The sequence below is a fragment of the Lemur catta genome, chromosome 11, assembly GCF_020740605.2.
Source record: "Lemur catta isolate mLemCat1 chromosome 11, mLemCat1.pri, whole genome shotgun sequence".
Classification (NCBI taxonomy): Eukaryota; Metazoa; Chordata; class Mammalia; order Primates; family Lemuridae; genus Lemur; species Lemur catta.
This window is the reverse complement of record NC_059138.1, coordinates 18,127,341-18,152,995: the sequence shown is the minus strand read 5'-3', so window position 1 is coordinate 18,152,995 and position 25,655 is coordinate 18,127,341. Positions and strand designations below refer to the sequence as shown.

The following is a 25,655-nucleotide window of genomic DNA, read 5'->3' as shown; positions in this document are numbered from 1 at the left end:
GAGGGAGGATTTAAATTACATGAACATTTCTTAAGCATGTTGTCTGCAACCCACCTGTGACCTTGCTGGTACAAACAGCCCATTCAGCCACATGAGCCACCTGTTTACAGAGGCCCTGACCTTGAACTGCTCACTCATCCTCCATCCCTCTCTCCTTCCCTCTTTCTCTCTTCCTCTCCTTCTTTCTCTTCCTCTCTCACTCACTCTGTCTCTCTCTCTCTCTCTCTCTCTCTGTCCCCTCCCCTCTCTCTCATACACACCCCTTCTGTGTCCTTCTCTCCCACAATGCTACCACCACCTTCCTCCCTACAACCCTGGGCAAAGTTGGCAAAAGTGACTGAGAAAACAGACTTATCTTGACACCTCAAGGAACACGTTTCCTGCTGCCCTGGTGTTCCTGAGGGTCAGGCTTGCTGGGGTCCCTTAGCAAGCCACAGCGTCCCTTAGCACAGGGTCTTGCCCAGGGTGAGGGCTAACACATGAGTTGATTCCAGTACAGACTGCAACCCCCTACCCTGGGTCAGAGGCCTGGTACTCAGGAAGGTTTAGGGCAGAGAGGACTTAATGTAGTCACCTTGGTAACCTGAGCCCAGCACAGTCCCTGGCATGAAGGGAGCAGGCAGGGCAGGTCTGGGAGATCTCAGGACAAGTTTGTGGACGTAGCACTTCTGGGAAGCAAGTCAACCTCCCACACGTGCTACCTGACTCCCTTCCTAGCACACAGAGGTGCCCCAGGGCAAGCCTCTGCAGGCTCTCTGGCCATCCACACCCCTTCACCGACCCTGCTGGCCCCCAGCCTTCTCCCCTCTCTCCTGCTTGGCCCTCTCCTCATGTTTCCCTCCAAGCCATGGAGATCCAGTTGGCACCCACCGAAAATGACAGAGAGGCCATATCAGGAGAAGCACAGCCCACTGATTAGCCCTGGGAAGGAGGAAGATGAAGGAAGGGTTCTGTATCTCGATAGGTGTTAAGATTACCTAAGTGTTTGCACTTGTCAAAGCTTCTCAAACTGTACACTTAGGACCTGTATATCTCATTCTATATAAATTTAAAATTATATCTTTATTAAGAAACATCCGAGCAATTCAGGAACCCATTCTCCTTCACCTGCCCATGTGTGCCAGGGGAATTTCCTTGGTCATCAACCCTGGGAGGGAGGGAGCATGGATTTGCAGGGGGGTCATGGTGAGCAGGTGGCCTTGGCTATGGGTGCCCTTGAACTTGTCCTCCTGGGGGGTCTGGGCTTCATCAGCTGCATGGGCACAGCCCCTATGGTGGTGTCTGCCTTCATCAGGTGATTCACATACCCAGGAGGCTCAAGGTTACAGACAATAATGCCTTGACTTGGCAGAGCACTTTCATAACATCCTTTGTTACCTCATTGTACCACCCTGCAAAGTCATGGAGCTCCCTTTTAAAAATGAGGATGCCAAGTCTCTGACATACTGAGTTATAGTCGGTCCTCGTTATTTGTGGAGTCTATATTTGTGGAGTCTATATTTGTGAAGTCACGTAGTCCCTAACTCGTATTTGTGACCCCCAGATTGGTACTCGTGGACATGCACAGAGCAGCGAAGGATTCAGGTCACCTGACACACATGTTCCCAGCTGAGGCTGAACAGGCGTCGCTCTGCCTTCTTGTCTTAGCGCTCACACTATACACAAGTAGCCGTTTCAAGGTCTATTTAGGGCCACATTTTTCATGTTTGGTGCTTTTTCTTGGTGATTTCACTGTTTAAAATAGTCCCCCAGTGTAATGCTGAAGTGCTGTCTAGTGCTCCTGAGCACAGGAGGCCATGGTGTGCCTTACGGAGAAAATGCGCGTGTTAGGTGAGCTTTGTACAGGTGCGAGTTACTCTGCTGTTGGACATGAGTTCAAGGTTAACGAATCAACAATATATATTAAGTAGGGTGCCATTAAATACACATAAAACAAGGCTGTGGAATGATTCGTTCATGAAAACGTGGTGACCAGAGGCTCCCAGGAACCTGACCCTATATTTCTCCTAGGAGCAGTGGTTTGGTATTCGCTAATTCAGTGTTTCAGTGACTTTACAGAACATAACTACCTTGCATAATGAGAACCGACTGTACTTGCTTAAAGCCCCATGACAAATTTGCAAGGCATGAGAACTAGACTCCACTGGTTTCCACCCCAGGAATCCTTCCAGCGTCCCCCATTGCTTCCACGCACTGGCTCCACTGTGGCTCCCTGGGCACAGAGGGGACATGGAGGGGACACGGAGGGGACATGGATGAGCCCGCAGCAGCAGCAGCCACAGAGAACCACACCTGCACAGCCCTGTCTTCCCAGAGCCTGTGCTTACTGGGGGCTGGCACTGACAGGCAAACTCAGAACAGGACAGACTCTAGACTAAAGGCAGTGAGGGGAACACAGCAGCAGCCTCCACCAGTTAGATGGCGGCACTTTGAGGCCAGGATGCCCACAGGAAGAGAAGCACGAAATTAAAGCAGAGCCACCTGGAATGTCACTGGGAGTCACCCAAAGTCACAAGAGGCAGGACACCCAGAGCTCTCAGTCTTTCCCCAACCTGGTCAAAAGTCCTGCCCCTCCCCGTACTTTGCACGCGCCAGCACCACGGTCCACAGGAACCGGCATCCACAGGGACTCATTCGACTCTCCAGTGACTCGGGGAGGTGGGCAGATGCGCGCCACCACATCTGAGTCACAGACGCAGAATTGGGATGCTGGGGGAATGTGGAATTTGGACTGGGTGGCAGATGCCCAAAGCTCATGTCCAGGGCTGTTCTCTCTGTGCCACACTGAGACTGGCACTGCCGGCTTCCCCATGCAGGGTCACAGCCTCCTTCAGGACCCACTCAGACTGTCTTCTGCCACTTGACAGGAGGCAGGTATCATGTTACAGAAGGGGAAACTGAGGCCACACAGGATGTAGTGTCCGGCAACTCCTCCTCTCATTCCCACTTACCTAGCCCCGGGGCGGGAGGCGGGGTGCTGGCAGCCCCTCTGCGGCCTTCAGTGAGCCTGAGAGCCCCACTGCTCTCAGGGCTGGTTCCGCGGGGCTGGGGCGGCACTGCGGGCAGAGATGGAAGCTGACATGGGTCCCGCAGGCACGGAGTGTCAGGGGCCAGCTTTTCTGACGGCCCTTGAGTGATGCCAGGTGGGAAAGCCCCACACCAGGAGCAGCTGGGCCACTCTCAGCCATGCAGACAGCCAGGTGGCCCAAGCAAGGCAATGCATCTGGAACACAGTCCCTTTCTGAGAGGCCTCACTGTGTGGGACAAAGAAAACTGTCCCTCCTCTGCCTTGCAAAGTATCACCTAGGGAACGCTCTGGGTTGACCAGAGCCGATGTGCATTCTGAATGCAATCTCTTCCATCCTCTTTTCTTCCTGGCCACTGTCAGGCCCCGCTGCTCTGTTACAACACAACCTTTGTGTACTGGTGAGCGTACACTTTCTCATCTGTCCCCGAGTTACACATATTTCAGGGTGGTTCAGTGGTTCTTCATTTTTTTCCACCATAACATACCGGAGGGATCTCAGACCTTTCCTTCTCAAACTCAAGGACTCGTTATGCCTGGGACTGTCACCCAGAGATGGGGACAGTGCCTGTTCCCTTAGCAAGGATGTATTAGAATTTAAGAGGGTGTTCCTAGCTTCAGAGGCACTTCCTGAGGGTGGTGAGTGGGGGGAGAGACAAGATCCTAACCCCACTTTCTTACAGTTGAAAATTACTGGTAAATGTCATTGGTCACATACAGTTCAGGTTCTTAGTAGGAAGACTAAAGTCCTTCTCCTTAATTTATAATGTTTGTGTCCCACTCACAGGAGTGTCAAGTTTCTGGTGTTGACCAGAAGCAACAATTGCTGGACTGGGATCAAATTCTGTTAGAGTGGGGTCCAGCTATTGTTGGCTTCTCCAGGTATCGATGCCAAAGGTCCTCAGATCCCCAAGGAAAGGCCTTCAGCTTTCCCTACACGTCTGGGCTGGTTGTCTGTGCCTTACGTCCCCACTCTCAGTTCATTTGCCAAACTACCATTCGCCTCCACTATAAACAATGCCATTGCCTTCTTCCCACTCTAGAGAATAAAATGGAGGCAGCACACAAGGAGGCATGTGGGGTGAGTACCTGGCATGTAGGCCGGCTTCACTGGCCCCGGGACTCCAGCCCAGGTGCACTGACAGCCAGTTGGTGGGTGTTATGACAGCAGCGGGAGGGTCCTCAGGTGCCACACATTTGAACTGCAGACCCAAAATCCAAACCAGAAAGGTCTGTGGGGATGTTAAGTGGATGCTGAATCACTAAATGGACAGCATGTGTCTTGTACATGATTGGCCCACGTGCACCTTGAGCAAAAAGCCCAATGCCCTTTTCCTGGTGTTCAGTCCTGCAAAGTCAGTCTACAGCCAAGTCACAGTCAGCAAAGTCCAGGAACCTCTCTTCCTCCAGCCCTCCGGTGCATAATTACCCACTGTGACAACTATATCTGAACCTGTCTTCATTCCCAGGCTGCCATTTCCATATATCTCTTATGGAAATTCGGCAATTTAAAGTGAAGTCAGAAAGAACAAAGGAAAAGAGGTAACATTTGTGGAGGATGCAAGGAAGGCGGAATAAGAAAAGACAAGGAGAGAAGAGAGCAGAGAGAAGGAGAGCCATGACGAAGAAGATGAGGAAGAGAATGGCTGGGAGAGGGTGGGAGGCAGGAGGACGCTGCCCGCGGTACTCACGTGTTGTGGAGCACACACCAGCCACAGTGCGGGTCGCCCGAGCCAAGGCACTCGCCACAGCTCCGATACTGACCACAGGACTCCACAGGGACTCTGGTGAGCTAGGACAGCAGGACAGGGAGAAAGTGGTCAAGATTTTGCAGAACACCTAGAAGTCTGGCAGAAGAGATGCTGTTCTCAATATCACATGTATCCCCTGAAACACTGCAGGAGCACTAAGCAGCTGAGAGCCCCGCAGGGACAGGGACCTTGAGTGATGTTGGAGCAGGTGACCACACAAGCAAGCAGGGAAGACAAGCATCCGTATGATTTTCCTAGAAGTCTCCAGGAATGCAGACTCCATAGAGCTCATACCAAATTGTTAGAAAAAAAATTTATATAGCATACATTTAAAATTTCCCACCTCCAAAACCCCAAAATATCTCCACAAATAGCCAGTGTGTCATGTAGTTGTTTCCTAGCAATGCAATAAACACAAACGCTCATTCTTACTCCCATTGTTTCTTTTTTGCCATAGTGTTTTACCTCCTTTCCAGTCCTTCTCCCTCGGGGGGCCAGAGAGCCTTAACCTGAGACCCAGCCCCTACTCTTTCTCCTTCCCCTTGCCTTTTACCGAGATGTCATAAGCTCACTTTGTAGCTGTTTCTTGCCGGCGCTTTCTTTCCCGTAATGTTGGCCAACTGGCTCTAAAAGCTTTCACTATGGTGCTTTCAAAGAGCAGCTGTTGCTATTTCTCCTCCTACTCACACTCTTTTCAAGACTGGAGGCTTCCTCTCCAACCCAAAACTTTATATTAGCTCTCACCAGCCGCTTGTTAATGGAAAATGTTCCACATGACATTTTTGCTTAGCCCAAATGCTCCCATTTCCTGCGTGCTCTTAAATATCTTTCGAATTTCTTTGTTCTTCAACGTAGCTTTGCCTTGATGTCTCTTTACGCGACTTCCCAGGACCTGCTACATTCTAGGTACTTAATAATGATACACTGGATCAAATGGAGTTTTTATTTTCTCATTAGAACCTTGGTCTTTATTCTCCATTTTGCCAGTTTCTCTTTACAAAAGTTTTTTTTTTTTTTTTTTTTAATATCATCCTTTTTCCATTTGGGATACTCTTTTATCTCAGTGGAGAACTTCCTACCGAATCTTTCAGCCTGAGCTAAGAGAATCTGACGTGGTCGTCCTTCTTAATTTCTGGCCGTCAGGCGACAGGCACAGAAAACGATAAACCACGCTGACCCGGCCGAGCCCTCTCTGCCTCCCGAGCGAGTGCAGAGGCTGCGTCTTCCCTGCTGTTTTATGGGCATCTGCCTCTGTCAAATGATGTCCACCTGGCAAGGGCTACTTGTAACTCACACCCAGGCAACCTGGCACCACGGCCTGCTCAATTAGTCTCCAAACTCTCCTTTGGAATTAATTAATAATTAATTCCAAATCCCACATGATCTCTTTCCCCTTCACTTTCCCATTCCATTTATATATCTTTTTGTTCTCCAGTGTACACATTTAGCGTTATTAATAACCACACCGAAGTTTTACTTCTTTCAAGTGACCTTTTAGCCTCACGCTCCCATTCTTATAGTTTTGCCCTTGGCTTTGGTGACAGTTTTGCCCTTGGCTTTGGTGACTCTTTGTCCACTTTCTCAGATGTCTTTTTGCACATTTGGAATTCTTTTTTTTTTTTTTTTCACTGCTTTTATAATCTGCATGGGCCAGGCCTGATCTCTGCCTACAAATGACCTTCCTGTTTTCCTAATTAACCTTGACAAACAGTTTCTCACGAATTACTCCACTGGCTCCACACACAGCCAGGAATTTACCCTATTCCTGTTGCATCTTTAATTTCTCTTCCCACTCTTTAAGTGGGCATAGACATGGTAGTCATGTAAGCATTCAAATAATGGTTCCCAACCCAAAGTACCCCGACTCCCAGGAATTCATGAGTGCTAATGAGGTCCATAAGCTATTTTCAATATTTCCAAAAGCCTAATGGAAATTGGATTGTTGCCGTTTTTATGTTTTTATGCATACTCAATGATGTATGTTCCATATTAAAAATAGGAAATATATTATTGCTTAATAAATGCAGTTTGTTTAGTAGACAGAATCTTTCAAAACATAATGCACAGAGGGAAAAAATAATAAAAGGGGCCATAAATGGTGAAAGTTGGGAACCATAAGTACATAATAATGTTTTCATATGTTCCAGCTGCTTGTCTAGCACTCCATATTTTGCATGGGCTTAAAGAGAAAATCATGGCTTGTTCAATCAAAAGCATTTTCTTGGTCTAAACTTAATTAACATTCTCTCTACTTTCTCCCATTGACATGTTCTATCATCTGCCTGGGGTGGCATGTGCCCTGGGCTTCCAGAGCCAGCTGCTTAATGTATCTGAGGTTCCCAAAAACCTTTGCATTCAAATCCCTAAAATTACCTTGTAACTGGTATTTAATAATGTCAATATCCTGGAATTGTAAAGTCCTTCCTCTAAATTTTAAACATGAGTCACTTTTTGTTTGGTTGGAAAGAGTGTAAGGGCCCACAGAGATAGGCTCAAATTCCGGCTTAGCATGGAGATAAAAATCCTCCCTCAATTCACAGTTTCTGAAAGCACGGATGACTCGATAGTTTTGTAAGTAGTCTGGCACCTCACAAGTGATGGTTATGATCACTGTTATCCTTGTCACTAATATCCCATTCCTCCACACACTGTCACTTACCTCTTTCCTACATCCCAGAAAACTGCGCTGACAGACTTCCTAGGCCTCACGGACTCCGCTGGGAGTTCAACAAAACTGGGAGAACTTTAGTCCCTTGGTCATGTCGTTTCCTCCCTGAACTACAACATCTGCCTCTAAACCTTTCATTGCTTCACCCTTCGTATGAAACCTGGAGTTACCCCAGCTTCCTGGACTTAGTATCTTTTCTAGCTCCTGGAACAGCTATCTGTTTTTCCTTGCTCTTCATACAGGTGGGCCCATGTGAGACAGGGCACAAGTCCTGGGCAGTTGTTATGAGACCCGGGTTCCAGCTCCCTGGGTGACCTTGGGCCAGTCTCTTTTGGCCTCTTCCTGAGCAACTGTAAAAGGAGGGACTGGGCAGGGTAGGTTTTTTTTTTTTTTTTTTGAGACAGAGTCTCGCTCTGTTGCCCGGGCTAGAGTGAGTGCCGTGGAGTCAGCCTAGCTCACAGCAACCTCAAACTCCCGGGCTTAAGCGATCCTTCTGCCTCAGCCTCCCGAGTAGCTGGGACTACAGGCATGCGCCACCATGCCCAGCTAATTTTTTCTATATATATTTTTAGTTGGCCGGATAATTTCTTTCTATTTACAGGGTCTCACTCTTTCTCAGGCTGGTCTCGAACTCCTGACCTCAAGCGATCCACCCACCCCGGCCTCCCAGAGGGCTAGGATTACAGGTGTGAGCCACTGCGCCCGGCCTGGGCAGGGTAGTTTTAAATTCCCTTTCTGTTCTAACATTCTACGCTCCTTGTTAATGCCCAGACAAAATTTCCCCATGTCTACCCTATCTCAGTTGTTTGGTTTTTGTGGACAGGTTCAAAAATGGCATCAGCCACCTTCAAGGAAACATGAGGACAATCATCCAGGCAATCTAGAGCTTTCTCTCCTTGAAGGCAAACAACCACCTGCCTTTACACTTTCCTTACAGAATCCTTCTATGTCTTTAATCATTTTTATTACTTCCTCTGAACTTGATCTAGGTTTTCTCTGCTCTTTGTAAAGTGTGGATGCTCAACCTGGGGAGTCAGCGGGACTCTGACAGTCCAGGTAGAAACATTGCCACCTTCCTGACCTTTCCAGGGCCTGCTCCAGGAAGGCCAGGAACAGGGAGGTCTCCCGAGCCCCACTACCAGGCAACACTCTCCAGCACCTCCATGGCCTCCCAGACTGGCCCCACGTCTCCCAGTCTATACTGTAATTTTGCCTCTCTCCCCACCCTCCGGGTAATTCTGGAAAGTATCAGAAGATTCCCTGACACTTTCAGTCACTTTTGAAAACTGGACTTAAGCCAACCATTTATCTCAGTACAAATGTGGACTCTAGTGTCCCTGGTTACTTCGCACACCTTGCTAGTGCTTTGCACAGGTGGCCAGATGGCCTCTCAGCCGCCTGCCCCTGAGACTCCCTCTCCTCGAATGGCCAGACTCTCACCTTACACCAGACAAAGCCGCCCCTCCCATCCCCCAGCTCCAGCTCCTCTCCTGACCCTGGAACACAAACCACTCCAGATGCAGAGCCACACGATTAATTAAAACCACCCCACGCTGATTAAAGTCTTAAGCTACAGTGCCAGGCATGCTAATTAACTGAGTGAGGGAATTCAGACCACAGGAAGAGGTGAAGAAAGAAAGTCATAGGTTGGGAGAGCTGGGAGGGACTTCTGCTTAAAAAACAGATCAGATGTTGATGTGACCTAAGCTATCATAATAATAGATAGTCTCAGAGACCACAAAATATTGAGGTCTGTCCCCTGGCCACTGGACTCCTGGAGAGGTGTTGAGTGACATGGCTGTCATATCACCCTCGCTGCTTCTAGAGAAGGGAGTCCCCCTATCTCTCAGGACTCCTGCCTGTGCCTACACTGTGCTCAGGGAGAATGAAGCTCCTTGGGCGCAGGGTTCAGGGTGGGGTCTTGGCACATTGTCCTGGCTTTGTGCAAAAACCTATTGAGCGGTAGGGCAGATCCTCAAAAAGCTAAATGTAGAATTTCCATCTTCACTTCTGGTACATACTCAAAAGAACTTAAAGCAGGGTTCCAAAGAGGTATTTGCACATCCATGCTCATACTAGAATTACTCATGATAGCCAAAAGGTAGAAGCAACCCAAATGTCCGTCAATAGATGAATGGATAAACAAAATGTGGTCTAGCCACACAATGGAATATTCTTCAGCCTTAGGAGGGAAGGAAATTCTGGCACATGCTACAACATGGGTAACCCTGAGGACGTGATGCCAAATGAAATAAGTATGACACCAAAGGACAAACACTGTATCATTTCACCTGTACAAGTTACAAGGTCACATTCATAGAGGCAGAAAGAGGGTGGTGCTTGCCAAGGGCTGGAGGGAGGAAGGCATGGGGAGTTATTGTTTAATGGGGACAGAGTTCCTGTTGGGCAGAGAAAGTTGAGCAGCTGGAGGGTGGTGATGGTTGTACCACAACGTGAATGGACTTAATGCCACTGAACACTTAGGAACAGTTAGAATGGCAGATTTTATGTTATGTATATTTTACCACAATAAAAAACAGTCCCTTCTGCACCCGCAGCAAATGATCTCATCTTCAGCGTGGCAGTGTGGACACAAAAATGCCTGTTCTCTCCGCTCGGCTCCCTGGGTCAAAGGGAGAGGCCTTCCGCCGATAGACTAATAAATTCATGTTTATGAAATATTCTGAGCTCCTTCAGTGAAAATAGACATCGCTACTCTTTTCAATTTAATCTCAAATGGACACAGGGTTTGGGATGAACGTCCCCTATCATGCGTCCTTATGTAACTGGCTCTGTCATCCTCAAGCTCTGCATATCCGTTTCCTGGTTTGGAAAAATAACGCCACAGCCTTGTTCCACCTAGAACTTTTCCTTACCTCCCACCCGCTCCAAGAGGCACACAGGAGGGGCGTGGAATTCCGATAATTGATGTGAGCTCAAACAGCCCCCGATTTTAGAAAATTCTCCTGTGATTGCTTAGTCTCTGTCTGCTCTGGGGTTTTCCATTCTGTGATGACCAGGAAGCACCTGTGTGCCCTTCCCCAGCCCCCCTTTCTCATCCCCCCTAGACTGTCTCTCTGGGAGTCACCTTGCTTTGATCTTTTTGCCACCAAGGCAAATTTCCTTAAATAACATAGTGTCGTTTGGTCTGGTTTTAAACTGTTATAAAAAGAGTCATCATCATCATCATCGTCATCATCCTCTTCCTAACCTGTCCAGCCCCAGGACCAAAGGCCAGAATTTACAAAACAGTGGCCTACCACAGGCAGATAATGAGCGGCTGAGAACAAACCAAAGGGGCCCACACAGGATTTTAAGTCATGGCCTTGGTCTTGGCAAGTTTCTGCACCTGATGAGCTGAGCCCACCGGAGGGCCTGGGATCCTACAGGTGCTCATGGCCGCTGGACGAAGTTCAGCAGTTCTCATGAGCCCCCACCGCCCAGCCCCTGCCTGATTGCCCGATATTCTGAAAGATGCCGTCCTCTGGCAGTCGGGTCCCACTCTGCCCGTTGCTGTTCACGTTGCGGAGGGAGCCTGCTGCTCTGCTGATGGCGTTCAGAAATGTTCCAGAGACACAATACCCAGGCTCCGTGTGTATCTCTAATTTGTTTAAGCAGTTGACATTCTGGTCGAAATGTGAGTTATTACTCCATCTCTACTCTTATAATTGGATGCTAATGCTGCGGTGGCTACAGAGAGCCTGATGGCTGGAGTTAATTTAAATGTCCAAAAGGCTTCTTAAGTACCCAATTTCCTTCAAAGTTGTCAAAAAAGAAAGAAGAAAAAAAGAGGCAAGACGACCCATTAGGAAACTCCAAGAGGCTGCAGGGGAACTGCCAGGCTGTATGGACGCCACACTTGGCCCTGTCCCTCACTGCTGTCCTTCCCAGCGCCTGTCCCCAACAGAGGGAAGTGGAGTCGGGAAAAGTTAGTCCTTCTCTAGGAAATTATTAAGTCTGTAATACACACGGGTCTCAGTGGCATGGTCATGGGGAGCCTTCAGAGACTCTCCATGGGCCTTTCTTTCCTTTGGGGGCCACTGGCTGCCCTCTCAGGCTTCGATTCTGCTGACTGGGTGCCATGCAACGGTCCTGTAGAGTCCCTTGTCTCCCTGTGACGGGCCCAATGGCCCCCACTGCCTGGGGCTGGGACTGGAGGCTGAGCAATGGCTCGGGAAGCTGTGCTTATTTCAACTCACTCTAGGTGCTTGGAACCCTGTCACTCACATTGTCTTTTCTCAGGGGTGGCAAGTACTTCTGAACTTGGCCAACTGGTGAGAGAGGTGGAGGCCCAGGAGGCTGGTCCCAGGCTGTGGCAGGTTGTACTATGAGTCCCAAGACTTCACTCCCTGAAAGAAGACCTTTCTATCCCCTACTATGGCCTCTATGGCCTCGTGGTGAATGGAGAGGTGGGTGCCCCTCCCTACCCTTGACTTTGGGTGTGGACTTGATTGTCCAATGGGATGGCAACAAGCACAAGGCACACACGTGCTTGAGATGTGCTTATGTGCTTGCCTTTGGCCTCTGGCTTCTGTCATTGCCACAGAAAGAGCTTCCCCAGGTAGCTGCCTCCCCATCCACCTGGGCCCCAAATGAACCCACATGGAGGAAGACCTGCCCGAGCCCAACCCCTGGCAAGGAGACAGGCCCAGCTGGTGCAGCAGCTTGAAGCAGAACTATCTGCATTAGATCTGTAAGTGCTCTGCAGAGCCATGGGTATGAGAATTCATGTCTATTGTATGCTGCTGAGCTCGGGGATTGGCTTGGTACTAGGCTCTGTGGTGGCAATAAGTTAGCTGATACCCAGGTGGTGGGCAGAAAGTCACACTAGGGTGCAAAGGCCTTGAGAGAGGTAGAAGGGAGGAAGTCAAACAGAGAGGACGGTGGCAATGTGGTCACTTCCGTCCACCCTGAGCGCCAAGTAGGTCATACTAACACCGAGGTCATATGTACCTGGTGTGTGTTCAGAGATTATCAAAAGCTGGATCTAACGTGACAAACGAGCCTTCTCAGTACCTTCCGTGCTGGCTGTGCTCTCTTCATTCTAGGACTATAGATCCATAGATCTCAGGAAGGCCCAGCCCCTGAGCAAAGCATGATACCAGAAAAGACCCTAGAGAGAGAATGCAGCCCTCAGATGCCCACAGGACCCTCTGTACTGACCTCCTCGCTGCCCCAGTGTCGGGAAGTGATTTTTTCTACTTGACAGCAATAAAGCTCCTCGGGAACGGTCTGCCTGGAGCTTTGCAATTCCTCCTGCCTGTGCTGGGCCATGGGGCTAACCCAGCAGGGCCTGGTTGAGAGCAGACTCCTGTGCACGTCCAAGAGCAGCAGCCCTGGCTGTCCCCATGGTCCCCACCTGCTTTTAGGCAGCGGTTCTGAGGTCAAGGTCATTGAGATTTAGAACAGCAAGGACAAGAGCCCCAGAGCGTGAGGCTTGGGGAGCTGAGGTCCCAAGCTCTAATTTATTCTGTGTGTCTGGGTGACCTTGAACAAACCCCTCCCCCTCATTATGGCTCAGTTGATTCATTTTCAGAGGCGGGGGGTACCCAGTCCTCTTCTGTCTTGGAGAATTGGTGACAAACTACCACTAATACAAATGGTTTTTGCAAATGAAAAGTAGCAGATGTTGCGGAGGGCTGCAATTTGCTGCTATTAATAAGTATAAATGCCTAATAGGAAGCCAGTTTGCTCCGGGAACTCGGACAGCCAAGGAGCGAGTGCCGACGCCGGAATCATCAACATATGCTGCTCCTCATTAGCAAGCGGCAGTAGCTGGGAAGCTGGGCAAGAGCTCTCAGCGCACTTTCTGCAGAGCCTCGAGAAATCGCCCCATCCTCGGGCTGCCCGGTGTGGGCTGTGCTGCAGTAGCATGTGAGCTTTACTAGCCAGACCCCTCACCAAGCGAGAGAGTGATCCCCATCCCTGCTGCACAGATGGAAAAGCCACAGCCCAGAGAGGCTGAGCAGCTTGTCCAAGGTCACGCAGCAGGGTGGTGGCAAAGGTGGAAATTGAAATGAAGCCGGGGCGGGGAGGCCACTGTCGGGCCTGCCAGACACCACTGGATCCCTGCCTGCAGCCCAGGGGAGTGAGAAACCTGTGGTCCCACCCATGAACCCACGTTCTTGGGTTGAAAATTTCACAGCATTGCAGGCTATTTACTATAAAACCAGGAAGGTTTGGCTGAGTTCAGGGGCCCCTGCTGTGGGCAAATCACCAAGCAAAGCCCAAAAGAGACACTGATAGTCGGTCTCCGTGCAGCCCTCCTCCACTAGGAAGACTTCCTGACGCTTTCAAACGTGGCTGGGGAGAAAAATGGAGTTTGCAGTAGCTTTATGACAAGTGAGAAGTGAGAAGTGGAGATTTTGGGGGAAAATAGACCTGGGTTTGAATCCTGCATCTGCCGCTTCTGTGTGATGTGGGCAACTTACTTAACTGCATTGAGCCTCCTTCATCTCATCTGAACACACTGAGGGCTTGTTCTGAGGATTAATTGGGATGACACAGATGAATGTGTTAGTGCATTGCCAATAAATTCTTCATATGTTGTCCCACATCTTCCTCAGGTAACAAGACCCCGAGATGGGTGGTGTGAGGTCACCTGTCTTCACCCCACCACACCCAGTACTCAGCTCACGCACACTAAATGAGAACTAGCAGGCGAGTGAGTGAATGTTTGCTCACATGCATGCATGAATGAATTTGGCCCCTGCTAAGCTTCTACATATTCCACGAATTCTTTGGAGATAACTGACTTGGCAATCTTGGTTCCCCCCTAAAACGTATCATTTCCAGATCGTTGGCACAAGGTCACCTCTTAGTGCAAAGGTCAAGTCCTCTCCCCTCTCTGGGTTGTCATACTCACATTCACACAGTCCCAGGAGGCCTGACCTCCCGGGCTGCAGGGTTGCAAGGTGGGTGTGTTCTAGGTAGGCTCATCTGATGCCTCTGACAGAGGAGATTCGCTCACATCCTGCCCCAAGAGCAGCCCTGCCGACATGCAGATGCACAGGAAGCCAGAATGGGAGGAGTGTTCTGGCATTTACAGAGTTAACAAGCTGAGCGGGACCTTGGAAACAATCCAGTTGCCAATCTCCTCATTTTCAGGTGAAGCGCAGGTGCTGCAGGGATTTGTCCAAGGCCACATGGCTACCAACACTATTCTTTTACCACCCAGTGCCTAGATACCAACTCCTGGCCAAGATGCCCGTTCTTGACCCAGGCTTAAGGTCACGGCTGAAGGCAGAGGCAGAGCCTCCAGCCCTGCACCCAGTGGGGGATGTGAGCCTCCCTCCCCACCCCCAAGCCCAGCAGGTGGGAAGGAGCCTTTGTCCTGGGGATCAAAGTGCTGCTCCTGTTCCAGCCATCTTTCAGCAAATGACACCAACAAAGACTAGGGCCCCCTCCGAGCTGGGACTGGGGACCTGCTGTTGTGAGTTTCCCAAGCTCAGTCTGCTCAAGAGCCTTTGTTCCAGCAGCCAGGAAGAAGAGGGAGGGGGAGGGGCTGGCACGGTGACACCCAACTCCAGCCCCTGGCAGCAGAGCAAGCTGGAGACATGTGGACAGCCCCTGGCCGCCGGCGTCGGCTCTTTGTGGGAAGCAGCTGGGCAGGCCAGGCGGGCACACCCTTCTCCCTCCAGCCCCCAACCTCTGACTTCCTTCTATCAAGGGCACTGCTGGCCAGTGTCCCCAGCAATGCTCTGCTGTCCAAACCAAAGAATAGTGTGTGCAAATGGCACATCCATGCGAATGAGTACACAGTGGCCCCAGGGGGTGTGCCCAGACATGCGTGTCCGGTCACAGGAGTGGCATTTGCATGCACCTATGGGCAGAAGGGTTCTGGGCCAGAGGAACATGTTTGCAAATAAACACATCTTTCCTTATAGACACCCCTGTCTGGATATGTGGCTCCTTTGGATAGGAGACAAACGTCTTCCTTCAAAAAGGAGCTTGACTCTGGGAAAAGTCATGGTGTCCAAATGAATGGAAAGGGATGTCCCTCAGTGGGAGCCTTCTAGGTTCAACATAGCGCCCCACCCTCAGGAAACCAGACGCTGTTGGCTTAAGAAGGAGGCAAGGAGACCACGGAGGATCTGAAAAAGCTTCCATCCTCTTCCTCTCCCCTCGTCCCCTACCTCAGGGTACCCACCTAACTCTCCTAACCCTACGTGAGCTCCTGCTGTGGGATCGGGACCCAGACTGCCGCTGGGGGAAGATGAGCGGGGCCCTCTAGTGTCTGGGTCATCTCTGCCCACACAGGCAAGATGTGTCTTCTTAAGAGATGCTGCTTTGAGGGCATTTTCCAGTAATTCTTCAAATATGAAAAGACACTAGTTAAAATGACAGCATTCTAAAAGGTTTTTATGCCTCATACACTGTCGGTGGGGGTTTAGATTGGCGCAGCCTTTTTGAGGAGTAATTTGGCGGTTATTACTACAACCTAAAATGACCCAGCATGTCTTCCTCTTGGAATCTTTCCTGCAGAAATGCTAGCACCTGGGCACAGATGCAAGGCTATGGATATTCACTGTGGCTTTGTATGTGGTAATGACTATTTGGAAACAACCTAAATATCCATCCATAGGGAGCTGGCTAAATAAATTGTGGCGTGTCCATACTCTTAAGATAATACATTTGGCATATATGGACATAAATGAATGCCCGTGATCCATCTTTGAGTTAAAAAAAGCGAGTTTTAGAAAACATTCATTAAGACTCAATTTTTATTTTTAAAGGACAACTGTGTGGCTATGTATTCATGTATACACAGACAATTTTGTGCAAAGAATAACTTCTGGAGATGGACTAAAACTACTAACAGTGATTAACTCTGGGGAGTTTGATTTTTTCACAGACAGGATATAATTTAAAAAGAAATTTGATGTGGGAAATTAAAATAATTTTGAAAGATGCTTTAACTTTTAGCCTTTTAAGCCACATGAATTAACTAGGCAGCCCACAATTTATTTTAAAGTCAGAGCTTCAATCTTTATTTATACTTATACAATTTCTAACATTCTAGAACATTCTTGATCTCTCCTTCTTGGTCCACCTATGGAAGTATGCCCTGGGCCATAGGAGTTTTCTCTTTGCAAAATTAACTAGCCCATATAGGGAGGGGTGCTTATTGTTTGACAATGTGATTAGTAAGTGAGCTCACCTGCCCACCCAGAAGCCTCCCACAGGAAAACCAGTCACCCCACCCAGCATAGAGAGGACCCCATCTCTCTACGGGGGTTACTGGGCAAGGAGCAGGGCACCTCTGCCTACGCCTCCCACCTGTACAGACTCCCTCCTGCACTTACGTTGGGGTCGGTTTGGTTTCTGTGCAGAGGAGTCCTGGTGAGCTGGAACATCTCCAGGCTGGGGGGCCTGAGACCTGGGCCCTAGTTCTGGACCTGTCCCTCACTTGTTGCAGAACCTTGGACAGGTATCCCCACCTCTCAGGCTCTCAGTTTTCAGACATACATTGATCTCTATTGTCCTTTCTAGCTGGAAGTTTCCATCATAATTAGCTGTGTTAAGGCTAGAAAAGCTTCCAGGAGTCTCACTCCAGGATCTCCCCCTCTTAGCTCCACCTTGGTAACACAAGCTGTGTGTATAACGGGGGCCTTCAGCTCTATCCCTTCTCTAGTTCTTGCCATCCTGAAAAAGCAGGATGATAGCAACTGAAACATACTTTGAATTCTAAGACAGGAAATTACTACAACTTGTGGTGGTCAACTGTGAAACCACCAGTGTTTACTGTTACCACTTCTGTCTGTCACTAATATAAACAGTTGTACTGGGGAGGAAGGGGTCTGTGTGCACAGGAGGGAGGGCTCCTCGGAGCCCAGCCTGAGAGACAAAGGCAGCACAGCCTTGGAACCCACTCTTAAGTTCAAATCCTGGCTCAGCCACTGGTCTAAAGCATGTCTTTGGGCTAATAACTTTGAGCCTGAGCCTCCTTGTGTGCACAGTGGGAGTAGCGAAGATACTCCCCTATTAGGTGACAATTTCATCCCATTGTAAGTGCTCAACGATGTCCATCCTTGCCTTTCTCTGAGTGGGACAGGGAGTGCAGTCAGGGGACCCAACTGTGCTGTGCCAGCCTTCGTGTTTCCTAGGGATGAGGCAGAGCTTCCCCTTCCGTCTGCCGGGAGCTGGCCCTACTGGGCTGTAGCCGTGGGGCAGTTACTTTCCACCAGGAGGTTCATGTCTAAGGGGTGAGAGGGGGGTAGGGGTGGGGTAACGCATCTATGTCACATTTTGTGCAGCTGGGAAATCTGATCTACATCAGACTAAAGCTTTGAAATGAGAAGTGGCTACCGGAGTTATATTTAGACTAGGAACCCAGGGAGGTCAGAAATAATTGCTGGCCCCGGGTGGGGGTGGGTAGGGAGGAGGCGCCTCTTCCTGGCTAACGCAGGCCCATTCTCAGGGGACACATGTGGGGTGGCCCTGAGAGAAGACCTGGAGTCTTGGCCATCCTCTCTCTGTCCACTTGGGCCCCTGTTACAGCAACAAACAACCCCCAATACCAACATGTTGTTGCCTGTGATGGACGGGCTCAGTGGACGCAGAACCTGGGAGAAGGATATCTAGAAGTGTAGAACCCATGGGGTGTGGGCAGGTGCAGCTCTCAGGAACCACGTGTTGGGCGGGAGTCCCTGGGGCACGGGGGAGCCAGGCAAGTGCAGCTGCTGGGCCTTGGGCTGTCATAATCTGAGGGGTTGGTGCTCAGATCCTGCCCCTGACACTCGATAACTTGGTCAGACATTTAACATTCTCAAGCCTCCAACAGGTTATGCAGATTAAATCATATAATACATGTAAAAGACTCGAGAGAGTGCCTAGAGTAGCCACACCGAGTACAAGGCAGCTGCCTTCTCAGTCATTAGAACTATGGCTAACTCATCTTTCTGATTTGCTTTTCCTGAAACAGACGAGGTTCCCCTAAATGCAAAGTTCAACTTTAAATGCAAAGTTAACCTTTGAAGGTTTCCAGATGTGTCCCTATGATAGCCGAATACGTCTGCCCTTGGGGTACCTGGTAAGTAAGTGCTGGAAAAGGACTTAGAACTAGAGGGAGCTGCGACGGGACCTCATGATCGTGTTCCTGACCCACCCACCACCACTGAGTGACGCCCTGCAGTCCCCAGGCCTGAAGACGCCTCCCTATAAATAGGGCGTTTGTGGCACAGCCAGCCCTAGAACTTTCCAACCAGTCCCCTGTCTCTTTCTCTCCCCTCCTCCACCTTTCTGAGAGTCTTTCCTCTGCTTTTGGGTTCCCCAGTGCAGGAAGAAAAGGGAAGCCGGGTGAGTTCATTGCACTGCCCATAGCACCTGGGAAAGTTAGGCAGAGACGGGGAGCAGTCCTGGCTCTTGGATGAAACAAGGCCAGAGGTACCTGCACTCTTCCTGTACTCAGGGTCCCCCGGCCTCTGTGAACGGCATAACCAAAAGCAGGCTGCGGCTCTGGGACAGGCAATCGTGCTGGCTCCCGGCCAAGCACAAGGGCCCGTGCTGCGTGCTGGCATGTGGGGACTCGGGTTGGCACGGCACGTCTGGCAGGCCGGGTCAGACAGCGAGGCCCAGCGTGGTGGTGCTGGCACAGAGTCCAGCAAGCCCTGCTGTGACAGGGACATGAGTATGCAGCCTCCAGACACGATTGAACGCAGGATGTTTGCTGAGTTTGCAAACAAACCTGCAGGATGCAGGGCTGAGGCAGCAGCAAGGAAGCGAATGTGACAATTTCGGGCAGGTAGCATGCCACCAGTGGCGTTCATGTCAAACGCTTTTCTCCTCCATTAGGCCTGCTCGGGATGATGCTGGGGAGATAGCTGGCCCTAGACCAGAGTCGGGGGCCCAGGGGGTGGTTTTGGTTGTACGACTCCCCTGGCGAGCTCACTGTGCCACTGCTTGCCGAGTTATGGGCCACCCCTCCAGGAGCCCCACATTCAAGGGCAGCATCAAGGCATTTCTCAGGTGCTAGGAGGAAGGAAAGGCAGGGGTTTGGGATGTAGGCTAGTAGGCTCCAAACTCAGGTGAGCATCAGAAGCAACTGTAGAGCTGGTAAAATGCTAATGCCCAGGCCAAGCAATGACAGCGACGTCAGAATTCCAAGGAGCTGGGCATCTGGGTTTCCCCAGAGCTATGCTCCTCCCCTCACCCTGCGCCCATAGCCCTATGATGGGCTGGGTTTGGGACCTTGGCCGTGGGGAGCAGGGGAACTACAGGTCTCAGGAGGATGTCTCTTGGCCCTGGAGCCTGAGAGACACAGTGCAGAAAGCTGCTGGAGGGCAGAGACAGGACGGGGGTGGACACAGTGACAACACCGATGGCTGTACGTGGCTTCCCAATCCATAAAGCAATTTCACAGCCATGACTGCATGTGACCCCACCACAACCTGGCGAGGCAGTCAGGTCAGGGGTGACAGCCTCCATTTTGCAGACGAGGACTCAGGTTGGGAGAGGTTAAGTGACTTGTTCAAGGTCATGCAGCCAGGGAGTGGCAAAGCCAGGACTCTAACCCAGAGCATCTGTGTCCATGACCAATGGCCGATCCAGGGCATGGTGAAGCCTCTCTTCTCCAGCCCAGTCCCCTCTCCTGCAGGGGCCAAGTGCCATCACTCCCCTGTGTTGAGCAGCAGCTGCCTGAATAGGTTGTAGACGCAAGTCCCTCCAAACATTATGGACGTTGATGGAGACAGAGTTTGGGTTGGAAAGTTCCCATTCAAATATATCTTATAATCACTCTTTGGCCAGTGTGATTCCCTGCCAAGGTCTGTCTCCATACACATGACACATCTCCAAATAAGGCCCTCTATTTCTGGGGCTAGGCAGGATTCTAGGCAATCGCTCAGTGTGGTACGATGTCACCCTGGCAATAACAGGGAGGGGCCGGTGTCTCTGACTTCGTGAGATTTACCAATTATGGGCTTGTTTCCCTGCCTCCAGGGGCTGCAGAATTCAGAGCTGGCCTAAGTCCTGCGGCAGCTGCTACCCAGAGCTCAGTAGTAAACCCACTTCTGTTTCTGGGGTCAGGGGTATGGTCTGGGGACACAGAGCAGCCAGCTCTTCAGGACAACCTGAACTTCACACCGCGCCCAGCGTGATAGAACCAGTTAGTTCTGATCCAGAGGCCATCTCAGCCGTTCAGCTGTGGTCCTAAAGATTTGAAGGGAAAACCGTGGGCTGGCTTTTGAGGGCCACGCTCTCCGAGAGATCTTTCCAGCTGTGCTGAGGACTAAGCCTGGTCCTGCAGACTCTGTGGGGAGAGGAATTGTGGGGGTCCGTCCAGCTTTCCGTGCCGTTCGCCTTGGCCCTGCCAACTCGGCTTCCTAAACTTAGGGAGAACCCAGCAAAGCCACTGACACCCAAAGGCATCTTTAGCCAGCACAGGCCTCAATCAAACCAGCTCTTTGGGGTGGAGGGTGCAGTTGGAAAAGGGGGCATTTAAGGCAGCAAAGTGGGTGAGAAAGTTCCACCACAGGGGTCCCATCTCTCTCTGCAGGAGCCCTGGCCTGAGGGCAGAGCGGGCTGTGCTCATGTCAGGTCAGTTCGCTGCGACTCAGCAGGGCCTGGAGAGGTCGTCCCAGCCCACACGCTCTCTGGCCACTGCCCCTTGGAGGACTGGAGGGAATATGAAAGCGCTGACACCAAATGGCTGCCGTTGTCAGTGAAAGGAGGACTGGGCTGGGCAAAGGGTGGCGCTGGTGACACCACAGCGTAGGAAGGCAAGCTCTCCCCACCTCGGCACCCCGTTTGGTTTTCCCTCTTCTTCCTGCTTTCACTCTCTGCCAGGACATGCCTGGTGGCTCTCACTCAGCCGTACTTCAGCAAGAAGTGCTGCTGGTGGCTGCTGGAAGGCTCATTTCTGGGAGCAGAATGTTGGGGGGCAGGAGTGAAAGTCCTGTGCTCCCCACGACCCCAGGAGCAGGGGACCCTCCCTGAGTACAGCCTCTGCCTTTGGAGCTGGCCTTTTCTCCTTTCTTCCATGTCCCCTGCCCTGCCCCCTGTGACTGGCCTCCTGGCAACCCTCACAGACATGACTCTGCATGTGCTGACACTTCGGCCTTTTGTGACGCTTGGAAAAACTACTCACACCATCCAGACCACAGATCCAATAAAACACATGGGAGGAAGAGAAAAATAACTATCAAAGCATGGCTGGGTACAGCAAGCCTAAGTCTAGGACCAAAGAATCCCACAGTTGGATGGGAACTTGAGGCCACCTAATCCAACCTTTTATAGGATATAACTGCTCACTGAAGACATTTATGCAATGTGTTTGCCAGCTACACCCAATTTGCAAGAAAACAATATGAATAACATCATTAAATGTAATCAGATATGACTTACGAAAGAGTTTCATGAGCATTAACTGTGTTTATCTGTACTGTTGCCCTAATTTATTGCTCACGTACCATGGTAATCTACTCATTATTGCACAAAGAATTGGGAGAATTTTCTACATCTCTTGGCTACTTAGCCTCTAAAGAGCTAGCAGTCAGACACTGAGCCCTCTCGGGTTTCAGGGCGTGGGCTGGTCACCTGCAGGATAAGGTGTGCACTCCAAGGCCTTCCAGCCAGTCTAGACTCACTAAAGTCTTCGTGTGTCTTGGGTCTTCTCCCAAGTTTGGACTAGTACCCACCAAACTAGACCTGCACACATGTTTACACAGCTTGATTCATAATTGTCAACACGTGGAAGCAACCAAGACGCCCTTTAGTAGGTGTATCGCTAAACTGTGGTACATCCAGACAATGGAATATTATTCAGCACTAGAAAGAAATGAGCTATTAAGCTGTGAAAAGACACGGAGGAAACCTAAATGCATATTACTAAGTGAAAGAAGCTAATCTCAAAAGGCTACATCCTATAAGATTCCAACATATGACATCCTGGAAAAAGCAAAACTGTGGAGACAGTAAAAAGATCAGTGGTTGCCAGGGCTTAGGGGGAAGGAGGGACGAACAGGCAGAGCACGGAGGACTTTAGGGCAGTGGAACTCTCTGTTTGACACTATAATGGTGGATACACGTCATTACACATTTGTCCAAACCCACAGGATGCTCAATCCCAGCGTGAACCCTAATGTAAACTGTGGACTCTGGGTGATGACAATGTGTTGATGTAGGTTCATCGATCGTAACAAAGGTACCACTCTGGTGGGGGATGTTGATAGTGGGGGAGGCTCAGAGTGTGGAGGGTGGGGAGGTAGGGGGTCTATGGGAACTTTTTCTGCTCAAATTTCCTGTGAATCTAAAACTGCTCTAAAAAATGGTCTATTAAAAAGTAGTAGATTAGGAAAAGAGGCAATATATATAGTACTACTCCTCTTTCATTTCTTTAATGAATATGCCCACATTCGTGTATCCTTCCTTGCTCTCTTATATAACCAAATATGATACGCCCAAGGGACACGGGCAGCTGCCCGGGCTGCGGGGCGTGGTGTGGAGAGCCATGGCAGGACGCAGGGTCTTGCGGCTTTGAAGCCTGGGATGGGCTGGAACAGGAGGCCGCTCAGTGAACTTCGGCAATGGACGTGAACTCGCCTTCTCCCCATCAGCTGGGCCTGCCCTGGAGGGGGTGAGCAAGAGCAGTGTGTGCACCTGTGGCGATGCCAACACCACCGTCTGATCTAGACGTGCCCAGGCTCGTGTGCTCAAGAACATGCAGACACACTTGCACCATGTAGAAATTAGTGCCTGCCACTGCCAGTGTCACCAATTCCCTGCCCCATGAATTCCACTGGGCTGGACACAGTGTATCTCCACTGTCTGCAGCACAGCCCGCCGGGGACTGTCAATAAATAGCTCCAGCATAGCCTCCAGGCACTGGACTGTGGGCTGAAGGTCAGATGTGCACAGCCCCTCAGGACCCCGGAAGCTGCCAGCCAGCCAAGAGCTGGCCCATAAAAGAAACAGTCTCAGCTGGTGCCTCTGAACACATCCCCTGGGTAGCAGCAGCCCTGCCCTAGCACACAAGCCATAGCTGGATCCCAGCCCCTATTCTTTCCCTTGGTAAGGAGTCCTTGTGCAGTGAACAACCTACACAACAGTATACTGAGGCTCTGTGAGTACCTCCACACTCTGTCCCAGGGAAATGAGTGTATCTCAGGGATCCAAGAGACTCAAATCCAACCCCAGCTCTGCCTTACCTCACCATCTGAGGCCAGCCAAATGGGTCAACCTCTTGGGGCTGCTGTTTTCTCACCTGTAAAATGAGAGGCTGCTTCCTGCTCTAACAATCTAAGATATATGGGAAATTGAGAGTGTCTTTCCCCTCCTTCCCATGGACTTCCCCCACTTTCCCCTCTTGAACTTGACCCAGCCCTTCCACACCAGGCTAAAACCAAAAATCAATTTTAATTATAAAAATCTGTTTACTGTATCAATAAATCATTCTGGCCCGAGTTGGTTGTGGGGAGAAAGTTACACCTGGAGCCGAGCTAATAAGTCACTTGCTCCCTCCGCCTCACTGCTCGGGGGCTGCCACCTCCCTCCTCCCTGATCCAATATTCATCTCTGTCATTAGGCTATGGATTATTAACGATGCTCCAGGCTGACTGACGGATAGAAGCCCAGATGCTCTGAAACACATCATGCTGCTTACAACTTGATTTCCAGCGTGCCCGTGACCAGAGACCCTGATGGGCTTTTCCTCCCATTCCATGGTGGGGGCCTAATGGGGGAGTGGGACTGCTTTCCAGGTGGTTCCATGGCTGCAGGTCTGAAAGAGCCAGTGGCACAAATGAATGGGAAGAGCGGCCTGGGAAAGGAGCAGGAGACAGCACAGTACTGTGTACATTTCAGGTTTCCATGGCAATGAGTCTTTTAGATTAATTAACTGATCAATTAATATTGTTGTTAGGGTTATTCCTTATGTGCACTAAGGAGAGAGGCACCATCTGTGTCAGATGGCTATTTGGGGGCAAGGGAGAGACCCTCTGCCCGCTTGAGCTCAGTGATGTAGCTGGAGAAGGAGGCAGAGGTGCTGATGGGTCCAAGGGTTCAAAGCATCAGGGGGCTGCTGGACCCTAGAGGCTACTTGTCATTTGTGACTCGGTGACTAAGGTCAAGGGTTGGGGTTCACACAATGCTGCATGGCACTACAACCTGAAGCTCAGATGGAGAAGCGGAGGGCAGGCAACAAAGGGTGGTGCTCAGTGGAACCCAGGCCTTTCACCAGTGGCATCGGAGCCTCACTTCCTTCATGGCGTGTGGCTCATTGCAAGGCCCCAGTGTCTTCAGTTGAGCCTGAGACTTATGTCCCTGCAGCCTGCACAGAACCACTGATGAAAGCACAAGTTGGATGGGAGAGGGAGGCTGAGCTTCTCCCTTGGGAGCCCCGAGCTTTCCTGTTCTCTCCTCACATCAGTCCACTTGGCAGACATGCAAAACAGGGAAGCTTCTGCAGAAGCGTGTAGCTCCCCCACCACCATCGGAGCAGGGCCCACCAGTGGTTTTTGTAATGGGACTGCAGAAGTGGCCATGCCAAATGTGTCCTGGTCATCTAAATTCACTGCCACCCTGGCACGGGGTTTCTAGGAAGCTGGCATGTTCAGCATTGTCAACTGGCCAGGCTGGCAGCTGCAGGGCGCCCCGTCAGCGCAGGCGGGGGCAGCCCCACCTACTGTTTACTAGAGATGGGCCAGGGCTGAGTTCCTTAGTATGGCCAAGCCTCAGCCTCTTCCCTATAAAATGGGGATGGGAATCCCTATCTTGGCTGTTATGAGAGTATTTCACACAGTAGGTCTGGTTTGGGAAACTTCGCCACTCGCTAGAAGATGGAAAGGAAGTAACACTCAAAACCCCCCAAATTGGCCATCCATGCGCATTGATTTTGTGGAAGGGGAGATTAAAAGTAGCACCTCAAATGAGAATTTAGGGCTGTGGATGGAATCATTGCAGAGGCACTGGACTCCAAATCGAAGACCTGGATTTGAGAGCTGACCGCCATGTATCAGCGGTGTGACTTTTGAGAAGTAATTTAACCTTTCTCATCTGTCACATAAGATAACAGTGCCAACTTCAAGGAGTTGCTGGGCAGCTTCAATGAGATATTGTGTGGAAAATCTCTTGGGAAACAGCAAGTGCTAAACAGATCCTCGGCACCATTTCATTTGCTCCCACTGTCCCATTAGCAACGATAATTTAGGGTCCACCTGTATCAAGCTTTCTAGGGAGCATAAATGATAGCAACTATTAGCTGCCTGATTCAGTT

At 50.5% G+C, this 25,655-nt stretch overlaps 1 protein-coding gene across 1 annotated transcript in view; it reads right to left on the bottom strand.

Moving 5' to 3' along the window:
• The window catches only part of PLXNA4 (plexin A4), a 345,855-nt gene that overhangs the window by 100,704 nt on the left and 219,496 nt on the right, over positions 1 to 25,655 (bottom strand). Inside the window, exon 4 of the mRNA XM_045564696.1 lies at positions 4,717 to 4,817. Coding sequence (XP_045420652.1) covers positions 4,717 to 4,817 — 101 coding nt within the window. The remainder of the gene's footprint in view (positions 1 to 4,716; positions 4,818 to 25,655) is intronic.